Below are 22,304 nucleotides of genomic sequence, written 5' to 3' on the forward strand. Positions count from 1 at the left end.
GACGTAACGAATGTCAATGCTGCGTTCTACCGCCATCCGGGAGCGATTAGCTCCCAGGGACGAGGACCGACACTTGACAAGGCCCCCGACGGACCTGGCTGGAGCTGTTGCTGCTTCTAGTCTGTCTGCTGTGATCTTGGCAGAGGAGGACCGCCGGACCTCGAAGACTTTTGACCGACGTTGACAGGGGAGGCTAGGTCTACCGTCTGGCTTAGTAGTTGAGCTTAGGTATCACGGTGTAAGAGAGCACCGGGCCAAAGAGACGGCTCGAGAGCTGTCGAGGTTGAAGCTCCTGAGACGCTAACCCCTTGGAGCCTGGGAAACTCGTGAAATGGATGGCACGGACCGCTGGTAAGGTGCTGACCTAAGCACATGCAAAGGAACGTTCAGTGAAGATGAGTGGACGGGCTCTCGGAACATCCCCCAGCCCACATGTTTTGTCCGTGGCCAATGGGAAGCTCAATCGATAAGTCAGCACTGCATGGCGATAGGCAGGCGGCAACGGCCAAGCTCCTGCTCTCTCGCCCAACCGCGCAGCTGCAGTCCATGGGCTTGTGTTGGTGTCGTCAGCTTTCCATTGCCACACTCCCCTCCATCCCTTTGACATCCAAAGAAAGACCAACAAAAGTCTCCGGGACACTGGTCGCTCTCCAACCTCACAACCATAGTCCAGCTTTGATAGTAGTAGACGAACAACCAGAGAATACGAGAATACGCAATGAAGTCCCTCTCCATCCCCACACTGCTCACAGTCGGCTCCCTAGCCACCGCAGCCTACACGGCCGCGACCCCCAAACACCACACAAGCTCGTCCGACGATACCGACGACCACCCGATCCCCCTCATCGTCTGGCACGGCCTCGGCGACTCGTACGACGGCGAGGGCATCAAGCGCCTAGGCGAAGTCGCCGAGGAGCTCAACCCGGGCACCTTTGTCTATACCATCAAAGTCGGCGCCGACCCCAACGCCGACCGCTCCGCCACCTTCTTCGGCAACGTCACCACCCAGCTCGAGGAAGTCTGCGCCGAGCTCGCCGCCCACCCGATCCTCTCCACGGCGCCCGCCGTTGACGCCATCGGCTTCAGCCAGGGCGGGCAGTTCCTGCGCGGCTACGTCGAGCGCTGCAACAACCCGCCCGTCCGGTCCCTCGTCACCTACGGCAGCCAGCACAACGGCATCGTCGAGTTCCGCGCCTGCGGCGACGGCGACTTCCTCTGCAAGGGCGCCATGGCCCTCCTGCGCTTCAACACCTGGTCCGGCTTCGTCCAGAACCGCCTCGTGCCGGCTCAGTACTACCGCGATCCGCAGCCGGAGCAGTACGAAAAGTACCTCGAGTCGTCCAATTTTTTGGCCGACATCAACAACGAGCGCGAGCTCAAGAACGTGCGGTACGGCAAGAACCTCGCCAGCCTGGCCAACTTTGTCATGGTCATGTTTGAGGACGACACCACCGTCATCCCCAAGGAGACGGCGTGGTTCGAGGAGGTCAACGGCACCGAGAGCCTGCCGCTGCGGGCCCGGGCGATTTACAAGGAGGACTGGATTGGCTTGAGGGAGCTGGACCGCAAGGGCGGGCTTCGCTTCCGCCAGGTTCCTGGCGAGCATATGCAGATTTCTGACAAGACGCTCAATAAGACCATCCAGGAGTTCTTTGGGCCGTTCAAGAAGACCTTTGAGGCTGAGAAGACGGTCGAGGAGGTTCCTGTCTTTGAGGAGTTGTAATTGCTGGGTAGTGATTTGATGAAAGCGACACAAGGGAAAAAGTGCAAGAGGGAAAATTGTACACTAGTTCTTATTGGTAAATTTCTAAGCACGAGTTCTCATGATTGATTTTTGTTTGAACCAACGCCGTACGCCACAAACCATGCATGGTATAATCCCGCACGTAAAAACCCTTCCTCCTTTTTATTTTTTCGGTACCATCTCTACAGCCATGCCCTGGGTCTCCAAACACGTTTAGTTGTCGACGGCAGCCTTGGCCTTGGCCTTTTGCTTCTTCAGCTTCTCCTTGCGCTCGGCAATCTGCTTGTTGAGGTTCTCGTCGTCGCCCTCGGGAAGAGCCTTTTGCGCCGCCTCCTTGGCCGCCTTCTTGGCCTTCTTGGGCTTGGTCGCAGTCTCGGCCTCTTCGTCGTCAGCGCCGATCGACTTGCGCTTCTTGCCGACATTGGCCTTCTCCTTCATCGCCTTGGCCTGCTCGCTGTCGTCGGCGACGATGTCCTTGTCCTCGAGCCAGAGCTCGTCCGTCAGCCAGATGGGCAGGGCGGCGGTCTCCTGGCCCTTGACGTAGATACTCTTAACGTTGGCCCACTTCTCGGGCACCCACTTGGTGATGAGGGCGTCGACGACGGCGGTGACGTTGTCGGCGACCTGCTGGGGCTTGAAGCCGGCGTAGCCTATCCGGATGGCGGTGTTGGTGGACGGAGTGAGGCTGACGAGGGCGGCACCGACGGCCTTTTCGATCTCGGCGGCAATGTCCTGCGGGGTGCCGGCGTTGACGGTGCCGGGGGTCTTGGGGCCCGCCTTTGCGCGCTTGCCGTCTGCGCCGCGCGGGGGCTTAGCGGAGATGACGACGGGGACGGGGCGCTTGGCGGTAGTCTTGTAAAAGGTCTTGCCGAGGGCCTTGGGGAGGCGGTTGACGATGCGGTCGTCTGCGAGGAAGACGTCGTGCTCGGCGAAGAGCTTGCGCTGGGCCTCGTACTGCTTGAACTTGGACTTGAGGTGGGCCACGTCGACGACGCGGGTGATGCGCTTGCGGAGGGCCTCGGGGAACTCTTCCGAGGCGACGATGTTCTTGTAGGCGCGCTGGGGGTCGGCGGTGATGAGGCATATCGTGGCGTCCTCGTCCTGGTTGAGGGGGTGCGGGAGGGTGATCTTGCCGGGCTTGAGGCGGGCGCTGTCGGCGATGTGGCGCTTGGTTGTGAGGGTGAGCCAGATGGGCTGGCTGGCGAGGTCCTCTGTCTCGTCGGCGAGGAGGTTCTTCTTGCCGGATTCCTCAGACTTTTCCTTGGCGGCCTTCTTGATGTGTGCCAGGAGAGCCTTGGAGGCCTTCAGGGTCTAAGGTTTCGCGCATCGGTTAGCGATCTGGGAGATCTTGATTGGAGTTGCGCTGCTGTCAAACGGGAGGAAAAGTACCGGGGAGTAATTACCTGCTCGGGGTCAATTGAGGGCGTAACATCTTTCGATGCGACGGCGACGGTCTTTGAGGGAGCCATGACTGCTGGTTTGACGGGTTGGTTGAAGGCTCGTCTTGTGGTTTTCTTTGGTTCTGGCAAAACTTCAACACGGCGACTACAGAGAGAGATATGGTGGGGGCGACCAGAAATCTTTGGACCGTCGTCCAGAAATTTTTTGGCCAAAACGACAGGGATCATGTCCTGTCGGCGGATCCAGGGCGCCGGTGCCGATGGGGTCCGTGCTTCCCGTGTCGGTCTGGTCTGACCGAGGTGAAGGCTCGGTGAAGGACCTTGGCTCCAACCGCACTCACCGCGCCGCCGCGACTTGCTGGGTTTCTTGGATGCTGATTTGAGTGCACAAGTTGGCGGTCTGGTCCCGATGTTGAAGCAAATTTTGGCCACAAAGGCCTCGGATGAAGTTCTTGGCCTTGGATTTGACGGTCAGACTCTATTCAGTACATAAAACAGGTTGCACATGTCTCGACGCGTTGAGTGGTGGATATCGCGTCTTCAGATGCAAAGTCAGCCGAGGACAGCCGGATTAGCAGTCGACCAGCGCGTTCAGCAGCAACAACGTCTCAACTCTTTACACCACGGTTGCGATTCGTGTGAGAATTGACCAACGCTTCTTCACTCCTATTACAGACGGACATGGAAATCAATTTACCTACAAGTCTCAACACACGAGCATTGTCTCAGTCTGAAAACGGGTCCCGGCATCCAAGAGTCTCTCAGAAAAGTGTGGACAACGTGGTTTGTGGGCCGGACTGCCATTGTAAGTTGGTCGGTCACTAATATGCACATGCCAACGAGGTTTTTTCAATCCAATGGAATCCAATTGGGAACGCCGGGATCATCATTTGCCCAAAAGCCTCAGCGGGTCGTGCGAGAATGAGATGGGAGGGAGCGCGACTTGCTTTAGCGATGCGGGGTGTTCCTGTCGGGACGCGATGATTGACGGTTCGGGAAGACGTGGGTTTACCTACTTTCATACCGAGCACGGCTTTCCGGGTACAAAGTGTCTGGCGCTTCCTGACAGCTCATTTCCACCCGTGCTAAGGGGACGGGTAGTCATATTCGCTTGGGAACGCGTTACAAAGATATGTTGGTTTGCGTACAATAAGGCAACGAATTGCAGGGGATTCGTAAGGTTGGAACATGGTATATATATCAAGGGACCATAGCGATGAGAGTTGAAGGGGATCCAGGTTTCCCAAGTGTGAAATGAAAGACACTTTACGCGCAGCAAACACGGTCTCGCGATGCTCGTTTCAACCCCCTTCGGATTGCATTGCATGGGCAGCCTGGAACGAGGCGATCTGGGACTGGGACTGGGACTGGGAGTCTGGGACCGGTTGCCCGCATCCCAGTCGACGGGGCGGGTCAAGACTCAAAAGTCTCACCAGACGGGCGGACCTTTGGCGCATCTATGATGCTTGTGGCAGCAAAGGGAAGGCGGATAATAGCCACAGAGAGAGAAACGACCGTGCTCGGAACCAATGGATTCAGAGGAGGGCTTTAGACGAGAACTGGCCCGATGCGATATCGCGATTTAGGGTGTATGAGTCTCGGCTGTGAAGCACAGGGATGGACGAAGGACTGGGGGGGGAACAGCGCACAGTGATGGAATGCATGGCTTTCTTGGAGACTTGGAGAACTCTGAGAGAAACCTCCACTAGCTATGCAACTTACTAGTAATGTAAATTGCAAGCCTCTTGATCTTGTCTTGGACACGCCATCCCGAGGGAGATACTTTATGGATACTTCAGTCAGTTTACCTTACCTTCCTGGTTAGCATAGATCATTCCGGCCAGCTTGGGATGCGCCGGGGTTCGAATGGGCGAGACGGTTGGACAGAGTGGACTCTCATCCACTGGTGGTGGCCTTGGGCGGCTAATGAGTATGTTCTTCAGCGCTCTTCGCCGTTGGATGGGATGGCCCCCGTAATGTCAAAGTACCTTAGCTCATCATCCGTCAACAGCTGGGAAGCAGGATGAAATGCTGACCATCGGCAATGATCGAAAGCGTATGTGCGTATGTGGTGGTGTAAGAGAAGACGCGCACTGGAAGTGGGCCAGTAGTGGTTTTTTTTCTTGCAGCCTCTTACTCGTCTCTCACCCAAGAAAGCGTGTATGGTGGAGCCTTGGAGACTCGGACGTGATTTCGGGGAGGCTGGATCGGATCTTGATGAGGGGTACAACGGCCATTGTAAGGTCTCATGGCTGCAGGTTTTGTACACAAGAGGCTGGAAGAGAAATGGCGGTCTACATGTGGACAAGTCGTGAAGCCAAAGACTCAGAATGAATATGAGACTGAGAATGAGAGTTGGTGATGAAGACGTAAAGACTGATGAGGTTGAGCACAGCTACAGATACTCCTTGGGGAAGCAACTAAACTCCACGGTTAGCGGGTGACCGCCGCAACAAGCTCAGACAACGGCCCGCGTCCAGCGGCCATGGCCTAGAAACACGGTCATCTTTAGCGCATCTACCCGCTGTGGCCATCCATCGTCCCGTGAAGTTACCTATAAACCCGTCTACCCTCAGCGGGCACGCGACTCTTGCTCCCCACTCTACGTACCTAAAGTGCCTAAAAGCACAACGTGAGGTGCCTGCACAGCACAATTCGGCGCGCGCCCACCAACACGCGGGAAAGACGTGGACGCGCGAGAGACACGCTTCCCGTTTTTTGGGCAAGGGCCCCCCTCAAAAAGGTCCAGGGCCGCACCACCGGGCCTCCTTCCATCAGACCTGCAACCACTTTGACAGTTTTCGCTCTTCCAAAGCCTTCCCTCTATCTTTTTTTTCATTCACGTGTGGCCAGGTTTGGATCCTAGAGACCTCCTTCGAGATATTCAACTTTGTTGCAGACCTTGTCCTCTCTACCTCTCTCTCCTTTCCACGGACATATCCCTCGAGACCCTGACTCCTGTACATCTCACCCCTGCCGGAAGAGCGAGAGCCACTTACACGCTTACCCGCACAACGCCAATATCCCACGTCCGATAGTCGAAGCGACACCCGCGCCGAGCATAACGCGCCCACCTCCCAACGACGTGCAAGGAACACAAGTTCAAGGAATTACAAGAGGGAATACTGCAAAAGGACCAAACACGCCCTTCTATCATCCTCAGACCGGCACTCTCACTCTCCTAGCTTGGGCATGCTGTCGTCGCCATAATGCTCGACTCCTCGCCCCGATCAAAGACCCAGGAGCCTACGCTTCCTCTGGCCGGCACCAAACGTCCTGCCCCGAGCCTTCTCCCGGCGTTCGAACCTCTCTCTTCGTCCCCGGGCTTCCCTAGACCCTCCAAACGACAAGCTCGTCCCGGTTCTGTGGGAGCAAGCAACGCGTACCTGAAATATCCCACCCCGATCCCGACCTCGAGCACCGGCATCCTATCCTCCTCTCCGCCCCGCGTACACTCAAGACCTGGTGGTCTGTCTCGAGCACTCTCTACCGCCTCCGAGCGCACTCCCCTCAGTGCTGTCAGCTCCATCGAACTGAACGAGAATGGCGAAACTCTCCTCATGGGCCGCTCTAGCAACTCGTCCCATTACCAGCTGTCCGCAAACCGCCTCGTGTCCCGCATCCACGTCAAGGCCCGCTACGTGCCTGCTCCCTCCGCTCTGGAGCCCAACAAGATTGAAATCATCTGCAATGGCTGGAACGGGTTGAAGCTTCACTGCCAGGGCCGTACGTGGGAGCTCCTCAAGGGCGATTCCTTCACGTCCGAAACAGAAGGGACCGAAATCATGATTGACGTTCAGGACGCCCGTGTCATGATCCAATGGCCGAAGCGGGACCGTCGCGACCGCCTCGCCAGCCCCGATGATTCTGCTTGGGGTGACTCGCCTCCTCGGTCCGCTGCCCGCGTTGCCGCCGACCTTTTGCAGTCGAGCCCTTTGCGCCGGCCCTCGCGCATCGAGTCCCCAGACTCACCAACGGCGCATCTCAGCAGCTCGCAGCGACTCCAGGCTCTTTTGCCCAGGGAAGATGGGGAAGTGCAAATCTACGAGGACTCGAGTGCAGACGAGCCCGAGCTTCCCAAGCTGGTTGACTCGGGCACCATCATTGGTCAGAGCTTCGCTACCGAGGCCACCAACTCCTTCTCGTCCGAACTCAGTGAGCCGGAAGACGAGAACGTGAACGACCCTGACGAGGAGAATGACCCGATTGTTCACTCGTTTGGACCCTTTGGGGCAGATATCTCCAACCGCTTGGCCTCCATCACTACTGCGTCTCCCAAGTTCCCTCCTTTCAAGCGAACGGGCCTGCCCACGGTCCGCGACGAATCAAGGCCCTCTAGTCCCATCTCCGCGCCGCCAAAGTCGCCAGAGGACGCTGAAGAAGGCGAGGTGCTAGAAGACGAGGAGGAAGTCAAGGAAGCGGAGCCCCCCTACGAGAATCCTACCGTCCGCAACCATGTCGTCAACCAGCTGGCCTTTTCGCGCCTGTCGTCCAACCCCCTGTCGACCATCATGAACAACCTGCCGTCGGAAGAGCGCAAGGGGTTGACAAAGGACCAGCTCCGAAGTCTGATCGAGGCAACGGCATGCATTGGTATTATTCAACGCCAGGGCAAGGACGCTGCTGGCAAGCAGCTCGAGAGCGAGTACTACTACGTCCCCGAGTTCGACGACGACGACCAGCGCCGCCTTGCCGTGACGGATGGTCTGCGCAAGCCCAGCCTGCGCGCGTGTCGCAAGCAGCACAAGGTAAGATTAATAAAGCAAAGAAGTAAAGAGGTTGAAGTTAACATGCTGGGTTTAGCAATACTACTGGAAGCGCCCACGTACACCTTGAACCTTGTTCTAGCTATCGCTTTTCATCCCATGTTTTTTCGGGGTTTCTACACCCATTTTGCCTTGCTGAGGCTGAACTGATGGCGTGCATATACCGAGCATGGCCTCTCACTTCTCTCGTCTTGCATCACACCCTTTTACTGTCTATACCTTGGCTCTCAAAATCCACCATTGGGCAAAACCAACTCGTGTGTACTGGCTGCATAGCGCAAGGCGTTTTTCTGTTTCAACGTATCATTACTGTACGATTCCACTACTACTACTATACCTACGGAGAAGGGCGGCCTCCTTATTTTTACCCCAAAGATTCCCCCCAAGGCACGCGAAACAAGAATCACCGTACCACGCCCGCGCCTATAACCCCGACACCGACCCCGTTAGACGAGATACATGCGGCATCCAGGTTACAATCGATTTGGAAGCGAGGAGTGTGTGTCTCTTGATTTTTGATGGATTTTTTCGTCTCACCTGTTTCGTCTTTTGAAGTTGAGTTTTGCAAGGTTTATACGAAGAAAGATGGGATATGAGTTGGGCTGGCGGGCAGTCGGTCACGGGAAATGGAAATGATGATGGGTGGGACGAATAGGATGGTGTTGGATGGATGGATGGATGGGAGGGGTTTAGAAAAGTTGAAGAATCATCTTCAATCAGAGAGGTCTGGCGAATAAAAAAATCATGTTTGTTCTAATGAGGCTGCCTGCGATCTTGAATGACTTCGCGTCCCATGAGGCTCTCCTTTGACAGGATACTGATGAACCAGCTGAGATGAAATGGGTGTTGAGACGGGAGGTCCACGCCGTCACGCGCTCATCCCTGCCGCGTCCAGCTCGTGCCCGAAAAAAACACACCGCATCTCGATTCCGACCTTCGGCTCCGATTACATGGGCCAACCTTGCCCTCTCTCAAATGCGATTCTAAGAAGACTTATCTCGCGGTACTCGAACGAACACAGTCTGACAGACATTCGAACCTGTAACTCTACATTCATCATACTTCTTATGAAGAAACGGCTCAGTTTAGGTAAGGTAAGATGAGGCAAGTTACGACGAAGGAAGCCGGAATCTGCAGCGTCATGTCGTTCCTCCGTTTCCCTGTGCGGTGATCCCGGAGCTCGTGTGGGGCCGGCATGGTGCAGTGCACGGACCCTCGTTGACCGATAACGTCCGATAAGCCTAATTTAGTATGGGTCTGGGCCCCCCCCGAACCTACCCCGCAATGACGGCGGTGGTTGCTTTTGTTTCCTGCCCTAGGGTGTAAGGTGCTTTCCGGTGTGAATGTCTTTTCAAGTTCTTCGTGCACCGGGACTGAATGGATGATTAGAAGAATTCTTTTGGTGGATAATTACGATGAGGAGATGGGTTAGGTGATTGAGCTTCGCTGGTTGGTCCTTCAGTACCTTTGAATACAGGTAGTGCCGCGAGTGCCCGGGCGCAGGATACCGGCAGTCAGTTGGACTGAAGTTGGAGGGCTGTCTGCGTAACAAGGCGTAGGTAGCGGTTGTACTACGCACCCTTACCTTCTGTGCTGATCTGAGCAGAGGGTGACAGTCGAAAGACGTATATGCTCGAGAACCGTTTTATGACGACGAGGGTGTGTGTGGTGGTGTCAATGGGACAGAGCTGCCGATTACACACGGTACCCCGATCACACAGGTGTCAGTGGCGATATGTTCTGGCGGTAGCTAGCTCATCCTACCCTTCTTTCATGCGACCTACTTTGCCGCCAACGGAACGCCGGGCAGAAAAAGAGAAATGAGCTATGATGTTGTACGTTCAGCCTCTGCTGGGCTGATCATCGTCTGATACAGGATGATTCTCAACTACCACACCTCTCGAGGCTAGTGCCCGTACATGCATGCATCGTTTTTCGTCTGCTTTCTTGTAAGACGAATGTTTTGATGGGGTCTTTCAGAGCTGAGGGGGGTTCGTCATATCTGCATTGGACAGGGCGTAGGTTGCATCAAAACGCGGGAGCACAGGTAAGCAAGTAAGTAGAGGAGATAGGCTAGTTCTCGAGCATCGTTTTCTTGCAGCGACGATCACTGAGAAGGAAGATGAAAGAGGAGGAGTGAGGCAAAACAGGTTAAACACATCCGGAGAGAAGTGGCGCGCTGTGGTGTGGTGGTGGTGGTGATGGTGGTGGTGGTGTGTATGCAGCGCCAAACCTCAAAGGACGCATTGGACCCTGAAAGTGGAAGAAGGAAAGCACGTATGGCAAAGGAGGAGGTATATGGGAAGTTTAAAAGATTTCATTCCTCCTCTTCATCTTCCCCGCTCTTTCCTCTCGTGAAACTCACCTGCTTCCCGTTGCTCTGCACCCCGTCGTCGTGTAATCAAACCTCTACATTCCAACGACTCCGAGCATAAACTATAAACACTCCCCACGCTCTCCACCTACCTGACCTACATCACCAAACCAAACCAAACCTCAAACCATACAAAACATCAACCTTTCCAACATCCACAGAAAACCCCAAACTCCCCAAACCTCAAAAGATCTTCAAATAAAACCAAACGTCCAACACCTCCAAAATGGCATCCGAACAAACCGCCCAACCCGACATCTCAAACTACACCACCTCCCCGACCTCCTCCTCCTCCAACAATATAAACAACAACAAGCAATCCTCCCCATCAGCCACAACCCCGCGCGCCATCGTCGAGTCCACGACAAGCAGCTGGAAACCCTCCTTCGAGCGCCGTCAGAGCTGGAACCAGGAAGACCAGAAGCGCGCGCTGCAGATGAGCCACATTGAGGATGTCAAGACTGGCCCCGGGTTCACCGAGCGTTCGTAAAAAGTCCGAGGGCAAAGATCCGCAAAGAGAAATTGAGAATCGGCGGTAACGTTGCGGTTAAGTCATACGAATGGGAGGTCGTGGTGTTGAAGGGGGGTTTGGTGTTGTCGAAGACGGAATTTTCCCGAGGCGGTCCCTATGCCTGGACAAGAAGATTGGTAATGATGGAGAGCATGGATGAAGTCGCCGTCCGATAACTAGGAAGGCACGGCGTTCAAAAAAGTGTATTACTAGGTTGTATCATCAAATATTCATCATCCCATATGGCTTCGATGTGCTCTTTGTTTGCGTGTGCCGCTTGTGAAAGAGCACGACACCATCAGCAAGTCACCCAAATTGCGTCAGTCGCAGCAGCGTGCGACAAGAGTGAGAAGTGACTATTGCATCATTGAGCGTGCTACTGATACAATGGAGAGTTTGCCTGGCTCAAATGGCAGCCGAATCCTACAACCGGAAAAGGTATATAAACCATCCCAACCAAATCTCAAATCAATCCGCAGAGCCCTCCCTCACGACATCTGCCTACAAACCCTTAGGCCCCTGACCATCTTTGCCTCCAGTCTTGAAATACTCTCCAACGACACCGATCGCGTAAGAAATCCCGCCGACCCATACGGCGCCAAGAACAACCTTCTTGGCCCTGCTCCTCTTCGGCCGCTTTGGAGGCTCGAGATCCTGGCTGTCACAGGATATCGTGTTGCGCCTCCTCAGCGGACTGAAGGGAGGCGGGGGTTTCTCTGATGTCTCCGCTCCGGGGTAATCATAGTTGAGGTAGCCTGTAGGACTGGAAGAGTAAGCGCTTGGTACTACGGGGTCGCTCCCCATCATGTCGATGGGGTTCACCTTTGGCGCTTGGTATGTCGTCGGCTTCTCGATCGCAGGGGCGAAGGAAGCAGCAGTCTGCTCCTTGGATGCCGTCTCTGCCTCGCGGACCTTGCGGAATACCAGGACGTCTCCGCTCCCGGAAACAATCTCGTATCCCTCCTTTTGCAGAGTGCTAAAGTAGGGGAAGAACTTGGTTGGGTTCGACAACCGTAGAATAACCTCCGCTGGCGTTAGCGGTGTTGCGCTGTCGGGGACGACCGACGTAGTCTCGGCTGTGTTGATAGCCTGCATTGTCGGGTCGTATGCAAGAATCTTGTAAATGGTAGGCTCCCGGGGTGCCTCGGCTGCGGTCGGGGATACCACACCCTCGCTTTTGGCAGCGGAAACCGCTTCCTGTGCGGTTGAAGAGGCATGGGTCATGGCGTCCGTCACAGTTCCATATGTCCGGACGTAGGATGGCCAGGTCTGCTTGCCACCGCACTCCTCGGAGTAGCTCACCTCAAGGCCCTGAGGCTCTTTTGAATACTGGTCAATTTGACCTCTCTTTCCCGCAATGCGAGTAGTCCTAAAGGAAGACGACCGGTCCAGGGATGGCTCCAATTTGCGTTCCAGACTCGGAAAACTCTCATCAAAGGACGCGGCCTCAACCTCGTCATGGTCCTTGCTTTCCTCAACCTTTTGACTATCCGCGGCAGCCGCAACAATGTCGTTCCAGTTCCCCGAAAAGTCTTCGGGGAAGTCCCTGACATAGTTGCCAGTAAGGTTTTCCTTCTTGGAGGGAATGTGATCCCACGCCTTGTTTCTAGACTGGCGCACTGCAATACGGGCAGCTTTGCTCGAGATATCCCAGTTCTCGGCATATCGGGGAAGATCGGCTTCGAGAATCTGTCTGTTCGTCGTGCTGTACTCTCTCCGGGACTGGCCCGAAGACGTCGGAATTTTGGCCCGAACATCGCTGGCTCGGAGCAGGTCCAAATCGTCTGCTCTCTCCTTCTCTGACGTCTGAGCAAAAGACTTGCGTCTGTTTGCCTTCGCAGCGATCTCCGCATCGAAGTCACCCAAACCCTTGGAAACAGGGTCGATAACGGCGGCAGGTTGGCCATCGGGCTCATTGTAGCGGAAAGATTCATACTGCTTGGCCTCGTCGAAAGCCTTCTGATCCCAGTCATTTTTGGGGCGCTGGCTTTCGGGCTCGTTGTATTGCACAGGCTGGTGCTTGGCCGCCTCTTCAGGCTCAACCGCTGCAATAACACCCTCTGGTGGCGGTGAATCACCGCGTTTGAACTCCTTAGAGTATTTTTCAAGGTCCTTGTACTGCTTTGAGGCTTCCTCTGGGTGCATTGGCGGTTTGCCGTGCGGCTCATTCCAGCCGACAGGGTTGTAGGCATCGAGGTCTGCGTATGCCTTGGATGCCTCCTCCGGGTGCATGGGAGCTTGTCCGTGGGGTTCGTTATAAGACATGGGGCCATATTGGTCCAGATCAGTGTAAGCTTTGGAGGCTTCCTCGGGATGCACGGGGCGCAGACCCGACGGCTCGTTGAAAGAATGCGGGCGATACTTGTGAAGGTCGTCGTAGTCTTTTGATTTCTCCTCCTCGGAACGGGGGCGTAATCCCTCAGGTTCGTTGAAACTGCTCGGTCCATACTTGTGGAGGTCGTCATATGACTGCGTCTCCTCCAAGACGTCCTTTTCGTTATGCATGATTGGGCCGTACTTGTGGAGGTCGTCGTAGGGCTGCTTCTCCTCCACCACATCCTTCTCATTGTGCATGATGGGGCCATACTTGTGCAAATCTGTATATCGCTCATGTGGCTCCGGAACCTCAGCATTCTCGTTATGCATCACCGGACGGTATTTGTCCAGGTCTTCGTATGCAGGCTGGGAGAGCTCCTCGGGAGGGCGGTCGTTCAGTGTCGGGTTGGCATACTTGCCGAGGTCCTCATACTTGGGCGTAGCGTCTACCTCTTCCAAGAAATCTTTGAGGCCCACCGGTGTGTATTTGCCCAAGTCGTCGTATTTCGGCTCCTCGGAAAGTTGCTTAGCATCAAGCTTCTCATCCATGACCGGCTTGTACTTGTCGAGATCCGCATATTGCGGGGTCTCCACAACTCCACTACTGGACCCAGCTTCGGCCCACGGGGCACTGTCAATCGTGACATTGCCATACTCCTTGAGCTCGTCGGCGGGGGGGACCCCGTCTGGGAAAAAGGGCTCTTGGGTATTTTTGTCCGAAGAGTTATCAAACACCGACTGGGGCGCGTGTGAAGAATGCATTCTTCGGTTCGTAATCGGGTCGATGTCGGGCGAAACGTCGCGGCCGGCAGCAGCCGTGTACTTGCTCCTAGTCTGGCTACCCAGATAATTGCGAATGTTTTGCAGAGGAGACTGCCACAGGTCATATTCCAAAGGATTGGCGCGCTTGCCGGAGAAGAGAGCATTGATAGCACTGCGCTCGACATCCTCAATGTTCTGGCCGGGTCGGGTGCCTGGGGTTTCGCCCGATCCACCCTTCTTCACGTCTTCCTCTCTCACGTATCTGCCACCAGAGCGGGTATGACCTTGTCTGATCCAGCACTGAGCCAACATCTTCTTCATCACGATTCTCGAGTCTTGAGCACGCGAATTTGGGTCCCAGGACAGCTTGCGATTGATCGATTCCATGTATTTGTATTTGATGTGGCGCTGACGAAGACGTAGCTGACGCTGGACCTCGGGGTCCAAGTAGGATGACCACGCACCGAAGCGGAAGCCGCGAGTTTGGCCATAGTGGCTGGCCCTCATGGGTGTCTGGTTCGAGGATACCAGTGATCCCACCGTGGAGGCTCTGCTGGGGTAGAGACCGCCCGCGCGAGGCGAGGAGCGAGAAACGGTGGCGAGCATGATGATGGATTTACGCTTTGTGCCTTTACCATGCTCCCGAGACTAATTACATGCAGAAGTCAGCGAAAAATGAATCCAACGAGCGTGGTCGCGTCGTGCTTTCTCGAGGGCAGAGAGTGGTCGGCCAAATGCGGCCAGCGAGTATTCGGACTCGAGCGCACGTGAATAAACCGGAACGACTTACACGAGGGAGAAGTGAGGGGGGGAGCTGCTCGTATCACGACCCGCATGTAGGCTGTACGACACAAATATTGCTTGGAAGGAAGAGTTGAAGAGGTAAAAATTGAAAATCAATCCGCCACCTCGGCGACGTTAAGAGAGAGGCGAGCAAGGTTGGAAGGAAAGAGGTAGCGAGAGTTCAAAAGGTACTGGACGGATAGAATGGACTGATGGGCAACCTACCTAAGACGGGCCAGAGGGAGCAGCAAGCAGCAAGCGGCAATCAGCTGCGACTGGCCGGGTTGGGACACTGGTAGGTCGCAATGGGAGAGGTGGGATCCACAGTTACCGCTCCCTAGCGCTGCTCCCGCAGTGAGCCGGGTGGGCACCGTGGGCTGAGGGCCACTGAGGTGCACGCCCAGGTGGAGAGCCTTCAGCAGGGCAGTTTGCGGGGTAAGCCTTTGCGGACAGTGGCCCTCTTGCCCGAGGAACGCTTGAAACCGCCGAACGACCCCGAATTCGTGCAACTGGCCAGTGACGCAGGTGCAGAGTTGCGCCAGTGGCTGGAAAGTGGGGCACCTAGGTTGTCTTACCACTTTGGAGCTGTGATAAATGCGGCCCAATCGACGCGGATGGATAAGGAATGGGCGATAAGAATGCAAGTGTGCACGGGTGAAGCCAGAAAGCGAGTGAATCACGTGTAGAATGCTGACCTAAGACAAGCTGTCTGTAAGGTAAGTAGAGACACGCTTACCTAAGACAGAGAAATAGGCTTGGAAGAGGGGGGGGGGGGGCAGGTACCGATGACAGCATCATCAGAGGGAGCTTTGGCGGGGCATCTCGTCCGTTTTCATTCGCCGTTGTTGCACATTGGCCGGGGCTCAAATTGTTCGCTCGGCCTGAGTCAACTCGGCGCTGCTAGGTATGTAAGGTATTTGCGGCGCAACATTCTTCGATTGCGACCCAAACTTTTTCTTTGGATTCGACTTCGTTTGGTCATCATTTTGCATTCACTACCTTATCTTGGGGGACGATTCAGTCGGAGAAAGCCTTTCTTTTTCTAATAGACTTTTGCATACCCATCTCCGCTATCAGTCCCTCTTGCTCATCTATCTCCGATATTTCGACCAAGGAAAATAAGGTGGTGCCCTGCCCGCCGCATTTCGCATTTCGCATTTGTGCACCTCGTTGTAATTACCCCGCCAACGTCATATTCGAGCTCTCCAGCTGCCTTCTTGCGCCGCGCGAACTCGTGCATCTGAGCTACACCGATATCCCAACAACAATACTTCAACACTACCTTCATTCACACTAGATCATGTCGCGTGCCTTTGGTAAAAGTGGCCGATCATCCGGCGCCGCGAGGGGCTTCGGCAGTCCAACGCCTGCTGGCTTCGGTGGCTTCTCTTCCGCCGGAGGTAGTGGTCTATCTTACCTCTCTGAGCCCCCCAACTTGACCTCCATATCTGATGCGAACGTCATTGTCGCATTCAAGAACGCCCTCAAGAAAGATGCCACAACGAAAGCAAAGGCACTTGAGGACCTCCTCGCCTACGTACAGGCTCATCCATTCGAAGTAGAAGGAGGTGTAGAAGAGTCTATCTTGGAAGCATGGGTACGTTACTCCCAGAATTTTGTAAAGCTTGATGGCCATGTACTGATTTGTGTAGGTTCAAATATACCCTCGCATCTCGATAGACAACTCCCGCCGCGTCCGCGAACTCTCCCACACCCTACAGTTCGAGTTGATGAAGTCGGCACGGAAGCGCATGGAAAAGCGCGTCCCCAAGATTGTCGGCACCTGGCTCGCTGGCTTATACGACAAGGATAGAGTTGTGTCGAGGGCAGCAAACGATGGTCTCTCCTCGTTCCTCAGCAGCCCAGAAAAGGTCGCGCTGTTCTGGAACAAGTGCCAGTCACAGATCTTGACATATGCGACCGACGCTATCCAAGAGACCAAGGACACCCTGAGCGACGAACGATCCACGACGGCCGACGATGCCGAGGCCAAATACCTCCGGGTCATAGGGGCAAGTCTCTCTCTTGTACTTGGTCTCTTGCAAAAGCTCGAGTCGACCGACATTCAAAAGGAAGAGGAGGCATACGACACCTTCTTCGCCGAAGAGAAGGTCTGGAAAAGTGTGGTCACGGGAGATAGCTCGGTTAAGAAGACGGCGTGCCAGCTCTTGTGGGCCTGCCTCGACAAGAGATTCGACCCCGTATCCTCACAAATTTCTCGCCTGAAGAAGACTTTCGTCGCCGAGGGGCTCAAGAGCAGTCAAGTGGGATCGGCTGTCGAGTATGTCAGAGTTCTCACAAAGTTGACGACCAAGTTCCCCGAGATCTGGGCGAGCTCAAGCGAGAAGAAGACCCCGATCACCAGACTGAATGGATTCTTGGAGAAGGGTTCCCAGAGCAGCTCCGCCAAGTACTGGGAGCACCTCGAGCACCTGATCAAGGCCATCCCAACTGAACTCTTCACGGTCGAAGCCTCAGCTGACGCGCTCAAGTCAATGAGGACGGGAATTACAAGCAGAGAGGAACCGCGGATGAACGCTACCGCGGCGTGGACCTGCTATGCCAGAACTACCAAGCATCTATTGAAAAACTTTCCTTCCGACAATGAGAGGGCAACACTTGTTCAAGAACATCTGTTCCCTCTAATTGAGCACTTCCTCTTACCCACACCCGAAAACTCGTCATGGGAGATTGCTGGAAACGGACGACTTCCTGTGCTAGCCGAAGTGTACGAGGTCTCTGTCGGCTCATCATCCGAGGAACTTAGGGCGGCAACAACCGACAAGCTGGGACTGCTCTCGTCGGCTTTCTGTGGTAGAATATCCAACTCACTCCCAGAGGTTTCAAAGGACTATGAAAAGTCTCAAGAGGCTGTTGCTTCCGAGGGATCCCGCTGGTTCACCCTCGTTGGCCAAGTTCAAAAGGCAAAACCAACAGACACTCTCTTCATCGAGCCTTCAAGGGCCATCATTAAATGCAGCGTGGACCTCCTGGCGACAAGAAATCTCAAGCCTTATGGAGCAGCTGCAGTGCTCTACAGCGTGAGCAAGAACGCTCCGCGCGTGTGGAGAGATGCGGAAGCTGCTCAAGCTCTGGAGCAATTCCTGTCAACACAAGGCCGAGATCGCATGGACGTCTTGATTCTGTCACGGTCTGGTCCCGATCTGCTGAACTGCGTCAATGCCCTGGGCGCTCTCGAGGGACAAAATGCAACTTACGCCGGTATCTGGAAGACCTGGATCGAGGCTTTGTTGAGCTTGTCTGGTGACTCGCAGGCCATTAGGGGCATCGAGCGTCTCATTGCAAACCAAAAGGCGTCAGAGCTCTCTAAATCACACGAGCAGCTCCAGAAATTCATCGAGTTCAAGTGCTCTGGCACAGCCCGCGGAGAATTGGATGCCTGGAGTCTGTTCGAGACTGCCTTTGCCAACAATGCCATCGCCGACTCAACCGCCAAGCAATTGCTAGACAACAGCGTGTCGGCCTTGTCGCAAGACAAGCAGCACTCTGGCCAGACCCTTCGCTCCTTGGAAATCATTGCGAATAACAAGCCTGGACTCTTGTCGCAAGACGAGTCAACGCACATGGCGGTCGTGACTGAGCTGCTGGGACTTGCCGAACTAAACGACAGGGCAATATCTACCCGTGCGGCCTCGCTGAGAGCACTACTGGAACAGCCCGCGGATGGGGTATCGCCAGTCGTCACTATTATCCAGAGAAACCTCGAAGACGCTGGACCACAGTCACTTGGTGTCGAAACACTGGTACAACAAGCCCTCCAGGCGTCCCAAGCTGGGTCTATCGCCATCGAGGATTTGTTCCCGAGCACGAACATCTGGATGCAGCAGCTCTCAAAGTTCTTCCAGGTTAAGCTCAACCCGTCTTTGTCAATCACCAGCGGTCTGGCCGGCGCTCATTTCCTCGTTCAACCTGCCGAGTCTGACCAGCGCCTTCGTGTGCGCAGAGACCGAGACGGCCTCTCTATCCCGGCTAGAATGGCATCCTACACCTCTAAGCTCTTGTCATCGGATATTTCGGTCTCCAGTCTGCCTGACAGCTTCCAGGTTGAGCTGCTCTACCTCCTTTGTGTCGCGGTTCAGATGGTATCGGACCAGATTACACTCATGGACGAGAACAAGCTCTTCCTGAACCTCGAGATGGGAGACGCGCTTGCTTCTGCCGAGTCATTCGTCTCTTCCACCCGTGTGACCATCCATGCCATTGTCGACGAAGCCAAGGGATGGAGGGACGGCTCGGAGACTGGCTCCACAAAGCTGGTCAACGGTCTCATCGCCATCATGACGCAGGAGACCAAGGAACTCACCCCGTTGGGCGTCTACAGCTCTAGAGCATTGAGCGACCTCTTCCAGAACCTTGCCGAGAAGCACGGTTTCCCTGCTGCCGGAGACGAGAAGATCAACCAGCTGGCCACACTCAAGGCCACACCACCAACGATCCTGGCGGCGACGGCTGTGCTCGCCGGCTTCGGTGAGAGTCTGGAGTCATCAAAAGCCATCAACAATCTGTGCAACCGTCTTGTAAGCGACATTGCGGGCGCTAGTGTTGAGCCTGAAAAGGTCGAAAAGACGCTGCTTATCCTGGTCCTCCTCAACGCATGCTTGCAAGTGTACGAGGTTGGCGGGGTCCCCGTTGCTAACAACCGCATCGTCTTTGCCGTACGCCAGATCACGTCTTGGATGGACGACATCCCCAGCCTCACACCCGCGCTGTCAGCCGAAATCTGCAGATCCCTACAGAGGCTACTTCCATGCATGAAGGACGTATACGGCTCGTACTGGGACAAGACGATTGAGTTCTCCACTGCGCTGTGGGCAAGGGCCTCGGATGACCGTCTCGACGACTCGCTGCCGTATATCCATGCATCACTGAAGCTCATGACCACCCTGGAGACGCTATCGGAGCCAAACGACGACCTCGTGGACGCCATCAAGGAGTTCGCCGAAACGAAGTCCCTCTCCCTCATCGAGCTCCTCAAGCTCGACCGCGAAAAGACCACACAGCCCCTCGAGATCGTCGACGCCATCATCTGCAGACAAGTCAACAAGATCCCGCTGAAGCACATCAACGACCTCTCGGACCTCTACGGCCTCATCGCTGCGGACTCTCGCTCGATCCAGACGGCGGCATTCAACCTCCTCCACTACGCCCTTCCCGCGCGCCAGGAAGAACTCTCCGTCAACGTCCTCCTCGACAAGACCGACGCCCGCCTCCCCGACGAGCTCCTCTCCCTCCTCCTCGACGCGCCCACGCTGGAGCGCTACCCAGACGAGATCCTCGCGCAGTTCCCTCTCGCCATCCGCTCCTACCTGCTCTCGTGGCACCTCATCTTCGACGCCTTCAGCACCGCCTCCCTCAAGGTCCGCCAGGACTACACGGAGCACCTCAAGACGGAGAACTACATCGCCCCGCTCATGGACTTCATGTTCGACGTGCTGGGCCACTCGGCCGCGCACCCGCTGAACCTCGAGCGCGAGGGCCTGACGACGCAGCACCTCACCTCGTACAGCGTCTCCCTCGCCGACGCCGAGCCCGACGAGCGCAACCTCCACTGGCTGCTCGTACACCTCTACTACCTCACCCTCAAATACACGCCCGGCCTCTTCAAGACGTGGTACCTCGACTGCCGCTCCAAGCAGACGCGCATCGCCGTCGAGGGCTGGATGACGCGCTACTTCTCCCCCATCATCGTCTCGGACGCGCTCGACGAGGTAGCCGCCTGGGCCGCCGCCCAAGACCCGCCCGCCGACGACGACGAAAAAGAGCTCGTCGTCAAGGTCAGCAAGGCGTCGAGAGAAATCACGGCTGGCGTCGAAATCGACGAGAGCATGGCCTCCATCGCCGTCAAGGTGCCCGCGAGCTACCCCATCGAAGGCGTCTCCGTCGTCGGCATCAACCGCGTCGCGGTCAACGAGCGCAAGTGGCAGAGCTGGCTCCTCACGACGCAAGGGGTGATTACCTTCTCCAACGGGAGCATCATCGACGGCCTATCCGCTTTCCGGAGAAACATTGTCGGCGCGCTGAAGGGCCAGTCCGAGTGCGCCATCTGCTACTCCATCATCTCCTCCGACAAGCGCATGCCCGACAAGCGGTGCTCGACGTGCAAGAACCTCTTCCACCGCACCTGTCTGTACAAGTGGTTCCAGAGCAGTAATCAGAATACGTGCCCTCTGTGTCGTAACCCCATTGATTACCTGGGCCATGATTCCAGGGCGAAGAGGGGGCAGTCGGATTATGTGGTGTAAGGTAGCCAGGTCTCTTATGGGGTGATGCGGTTGAGAGAACCATGTTGAATTACAAGGGGAAAGGGGAAAAGAAGAAACGTGAGATGAGAAAGATGAAAGTATGGTTTCTTGTAAAAAGTCACATTCGTGTGGAATAGAGCATGCAAAAATGCCAGATGGGTGGCAGTAAACAGATGATCAAAAGCAGAAACGTTCAAATTGCAACACTTCTATCAAGCCGTGAACCCGCGTAACATCCTGAGACCAACCAGAGAACCCTCCACGCATTCAAATCAGCCTATGGAGACCTTCACGAACAAGCTTTAGAATCTCCTCGGCATCCCGGACACATTTATTGCGTTGCTCCTCTTTACTCACAGGGCCCGCGTTTTCTGGGTTGAACCTCAATTGCTCATTGCTATCTAAGCTGGTGAAAGGCCGGGCTCGTCATCGGACTCGTCATCGACATCGCCCATATAAGTGTCGAATTCAGCAACGCTGGGGGTAGAGCAGACGTCCATAGCCGTGTCGACGTAGGTGGTTTCGGGAACATCCTCGAGACTCTTCGCCGAGATGACCCTCCGGAGCCGATTGGCCCACGCGACCTGGTAATGACGCCTGAGGGATCCCATACGGAGCCATGTCCCCCTTTTGGTGACGCGCGTAGGCCGTTGCCGAGGAAGCAACGCCTTGTTGGCGACGCCACCCGCCTGCCTCGCTGCTATCTGTGCCAGACGGATCTCGGCTTTCTTACAAACCCAACATTTCGATCCTCCGAACGTAGAGCGATTGGAGGCGCATTCAGAACACTTTATAAGACAACGGCCTTTTCTACAAGCCTTGTCGCTCTTGTGCTCTCCTGATGGACAATGGTGGGGTTTTTTGCCTCCTGCTAACCTTCTTGGCATATCTGCGATGGCGTTGGTATTCTTCTTTTTTGAGCCCTCTTGTCGTCGTGATCCTTCGGGTCGGTCCCCGAGGACCGACGTGTCCGGTGCGTTCTGAGTGCCAATGTTCGGGCCGTCACGGTTTTTCACTTTCTTCGGGCCAGAGGGCGCGCGATCTTTTGATCTTTTTTCGCCAGGAGGGGCCATGGTTTGACAGCTTTCTTCGACTTCTGAAGCGCGGATGAGGCTAGTAGTGTCTGAACTGACTTGATCTTGCGAGATGGGAAAAGTTGAGTTTGACGTGGTTGGGTGGCGATGACGCGCAGGACCGCGGACATTAATACCTGGTGCGAGATCCCGGGGCCTTTGTTCTTCGATACCGAGATCTCTTCGCAGCGTTCTGAAGGTTTTCCAAGGCTCATGGGACTCAATGGAGACCGTGAACACAAAGAAACTACTTTGAAAACCTGCAGCACAATGTTGACCCCTTTCCTTCGACCTTCCAAGGACTAAGGATGG

General features: G+C 55.4%; 7 protein-coding genes across 7 annotated transcripts; 4 read left to right on the plus strand and 3 right to left on the minus strand.

Annotated features, from left to right (window-relative positions):
- Window positions 1-718: 718 nt before the first annotated feature.
- CTAM01_12721 (palmitoyl protein thioesterase) lies at window positions 719-1,723 on the plus strand (the record flags this gene model as incomplete). The annotated part of the gene is made up of 1 exon (XM_060528726.1): window positions 719-1,723. The coding sequence occupies one exon, from the start codon at window positions 719-721 to the stop codon at window positions 1,721-1,723; it is 1,005 nt and encodes a 334-aa protein (XP_060376635.1).
- Window positions 1,724-1,957: 234 nt separating this feature from the next.
- On the minus strand, window positions 1,958-3,213 carry CTAM01_12722 (uncharacterized protein; the record flags this gene model as incomplete). Its single annotated transcript, XM_060528727.1, has 2 exons — window positions 1,958-3,055; window positions 3,148-3,213. 2 exons carry the CDS (start codon window positions 3,211-3,213, stop codon window positions 1,958-1,960), a joined length of 1,164 nt encoding a protein of 387 aa, XP_060376636.1.
- Window positions 3,214-6,353: 3,140 nt separating this feature from the next.
- On the plus strand, window positions 6,354-7,980 carry CTAM01_12723 (transcription factor Tos4; the record flags this gene model as incomplete). Its single annotated transcript, XM_060528728.1, has 2 exons — window positions 6,354-7,892; window positions 7,948-7,980. The coding sequence occupies 2 exons, from the start codon at window positions 6,354-6,356 to the stop codon at window positions 7,978-7,980; spliced, it is 1,572 nt and encodes a 523-aa protein (XP_060376637.1).
- Window positions 7,981-10,510: 2,530 nt separating this feature from the next.
- Window positions 10,511-10,774, plus strand: CTAM01_12724 (uncharacterized protein; the record flags this gene model as incomplete). Its single annotated transcript, XM_060528729.1, has 1 exon — window positions 10,511-10,774. The coding sequence occupies one exon, from the start codon at window positions 10,511-10,513 to the stop codon at window positions 10,772-10,774; it is 264 nt and encodes an 87-aa protein (XP_060376638.1).
- Window positions 10,775-11,296: 522 nt separating this feature from the next.
- On the minus strand, window positions 11,297-14,479 carry CTAM01_12725 (uncharacterized protein; the record flags this gene model as incomplete). Its single annotated transcript, XM_060528730.1, has 1 exon — window positions 11,297-14,479. The coding sequence occupies one exon, from the start codon at window positions 14,477-14,479 to the stop codon at window positions 11,297-11,299; it is 3,183 nt and encodes a 1,060-aa protein (XP_060376639.1).
- Window positions 14,480-15,956: 1,477 nt separating this feature from the next.
- Window positions 15,957-20,919, plus strand: CTAM01_12726 (uncharacterized protein; the record flags this gene model as incomplete). Its single annotated transcript, XM_060528731.1, has 2 exons — window positions 15,957-16,253; window positions 16,309-20,919. The coding sequence occupies 2 exons, from the start codon at window positions 15,957-15,959 to the stop codon at window positions 20,917-20,919; spliced, it is 4,908 nt and encodes a 1,635-aa protein (XP_060376640.1).
- A 401-nt stretch (window positions 20,920-21,320) lies between these two features.
- Window positions 21,321-21,992, minus strand: CTAM01_12727 (uncharacterized protein; the record flags this gene model as incomplete). Its single annotated transcript, XM_060528732.1, has 1 exon — window positions 21,321-21,992. The coding sequence occupies one exon, from the start codon at window positions 21,990-21,992 to the stop codon at window positions 21,321-21,323; it is 672 nt and encodes a 223-aa protein (XP_060376641.1).
- Window positions 21,993-22,304: the final 312 nt, after the last annotated feature.

The sequence above is a fragment of the Colletotrichum tamarilloi genome (assembly GCF_030869305.1).
Source record: "Colletotrichum tamarilloi strain Tom-12 chromosome Unknown Scaffold_81.1, whole genome shotgun sequence".
Classification (NCBI taxonomy): domain Eukaryota; kingdom Fungi; phylum Ascomycota; class Sordariomycetes; order Glomerellales; family Glomerellaceae; genus Colletotrichum; species Colletotrichum tamarilloi.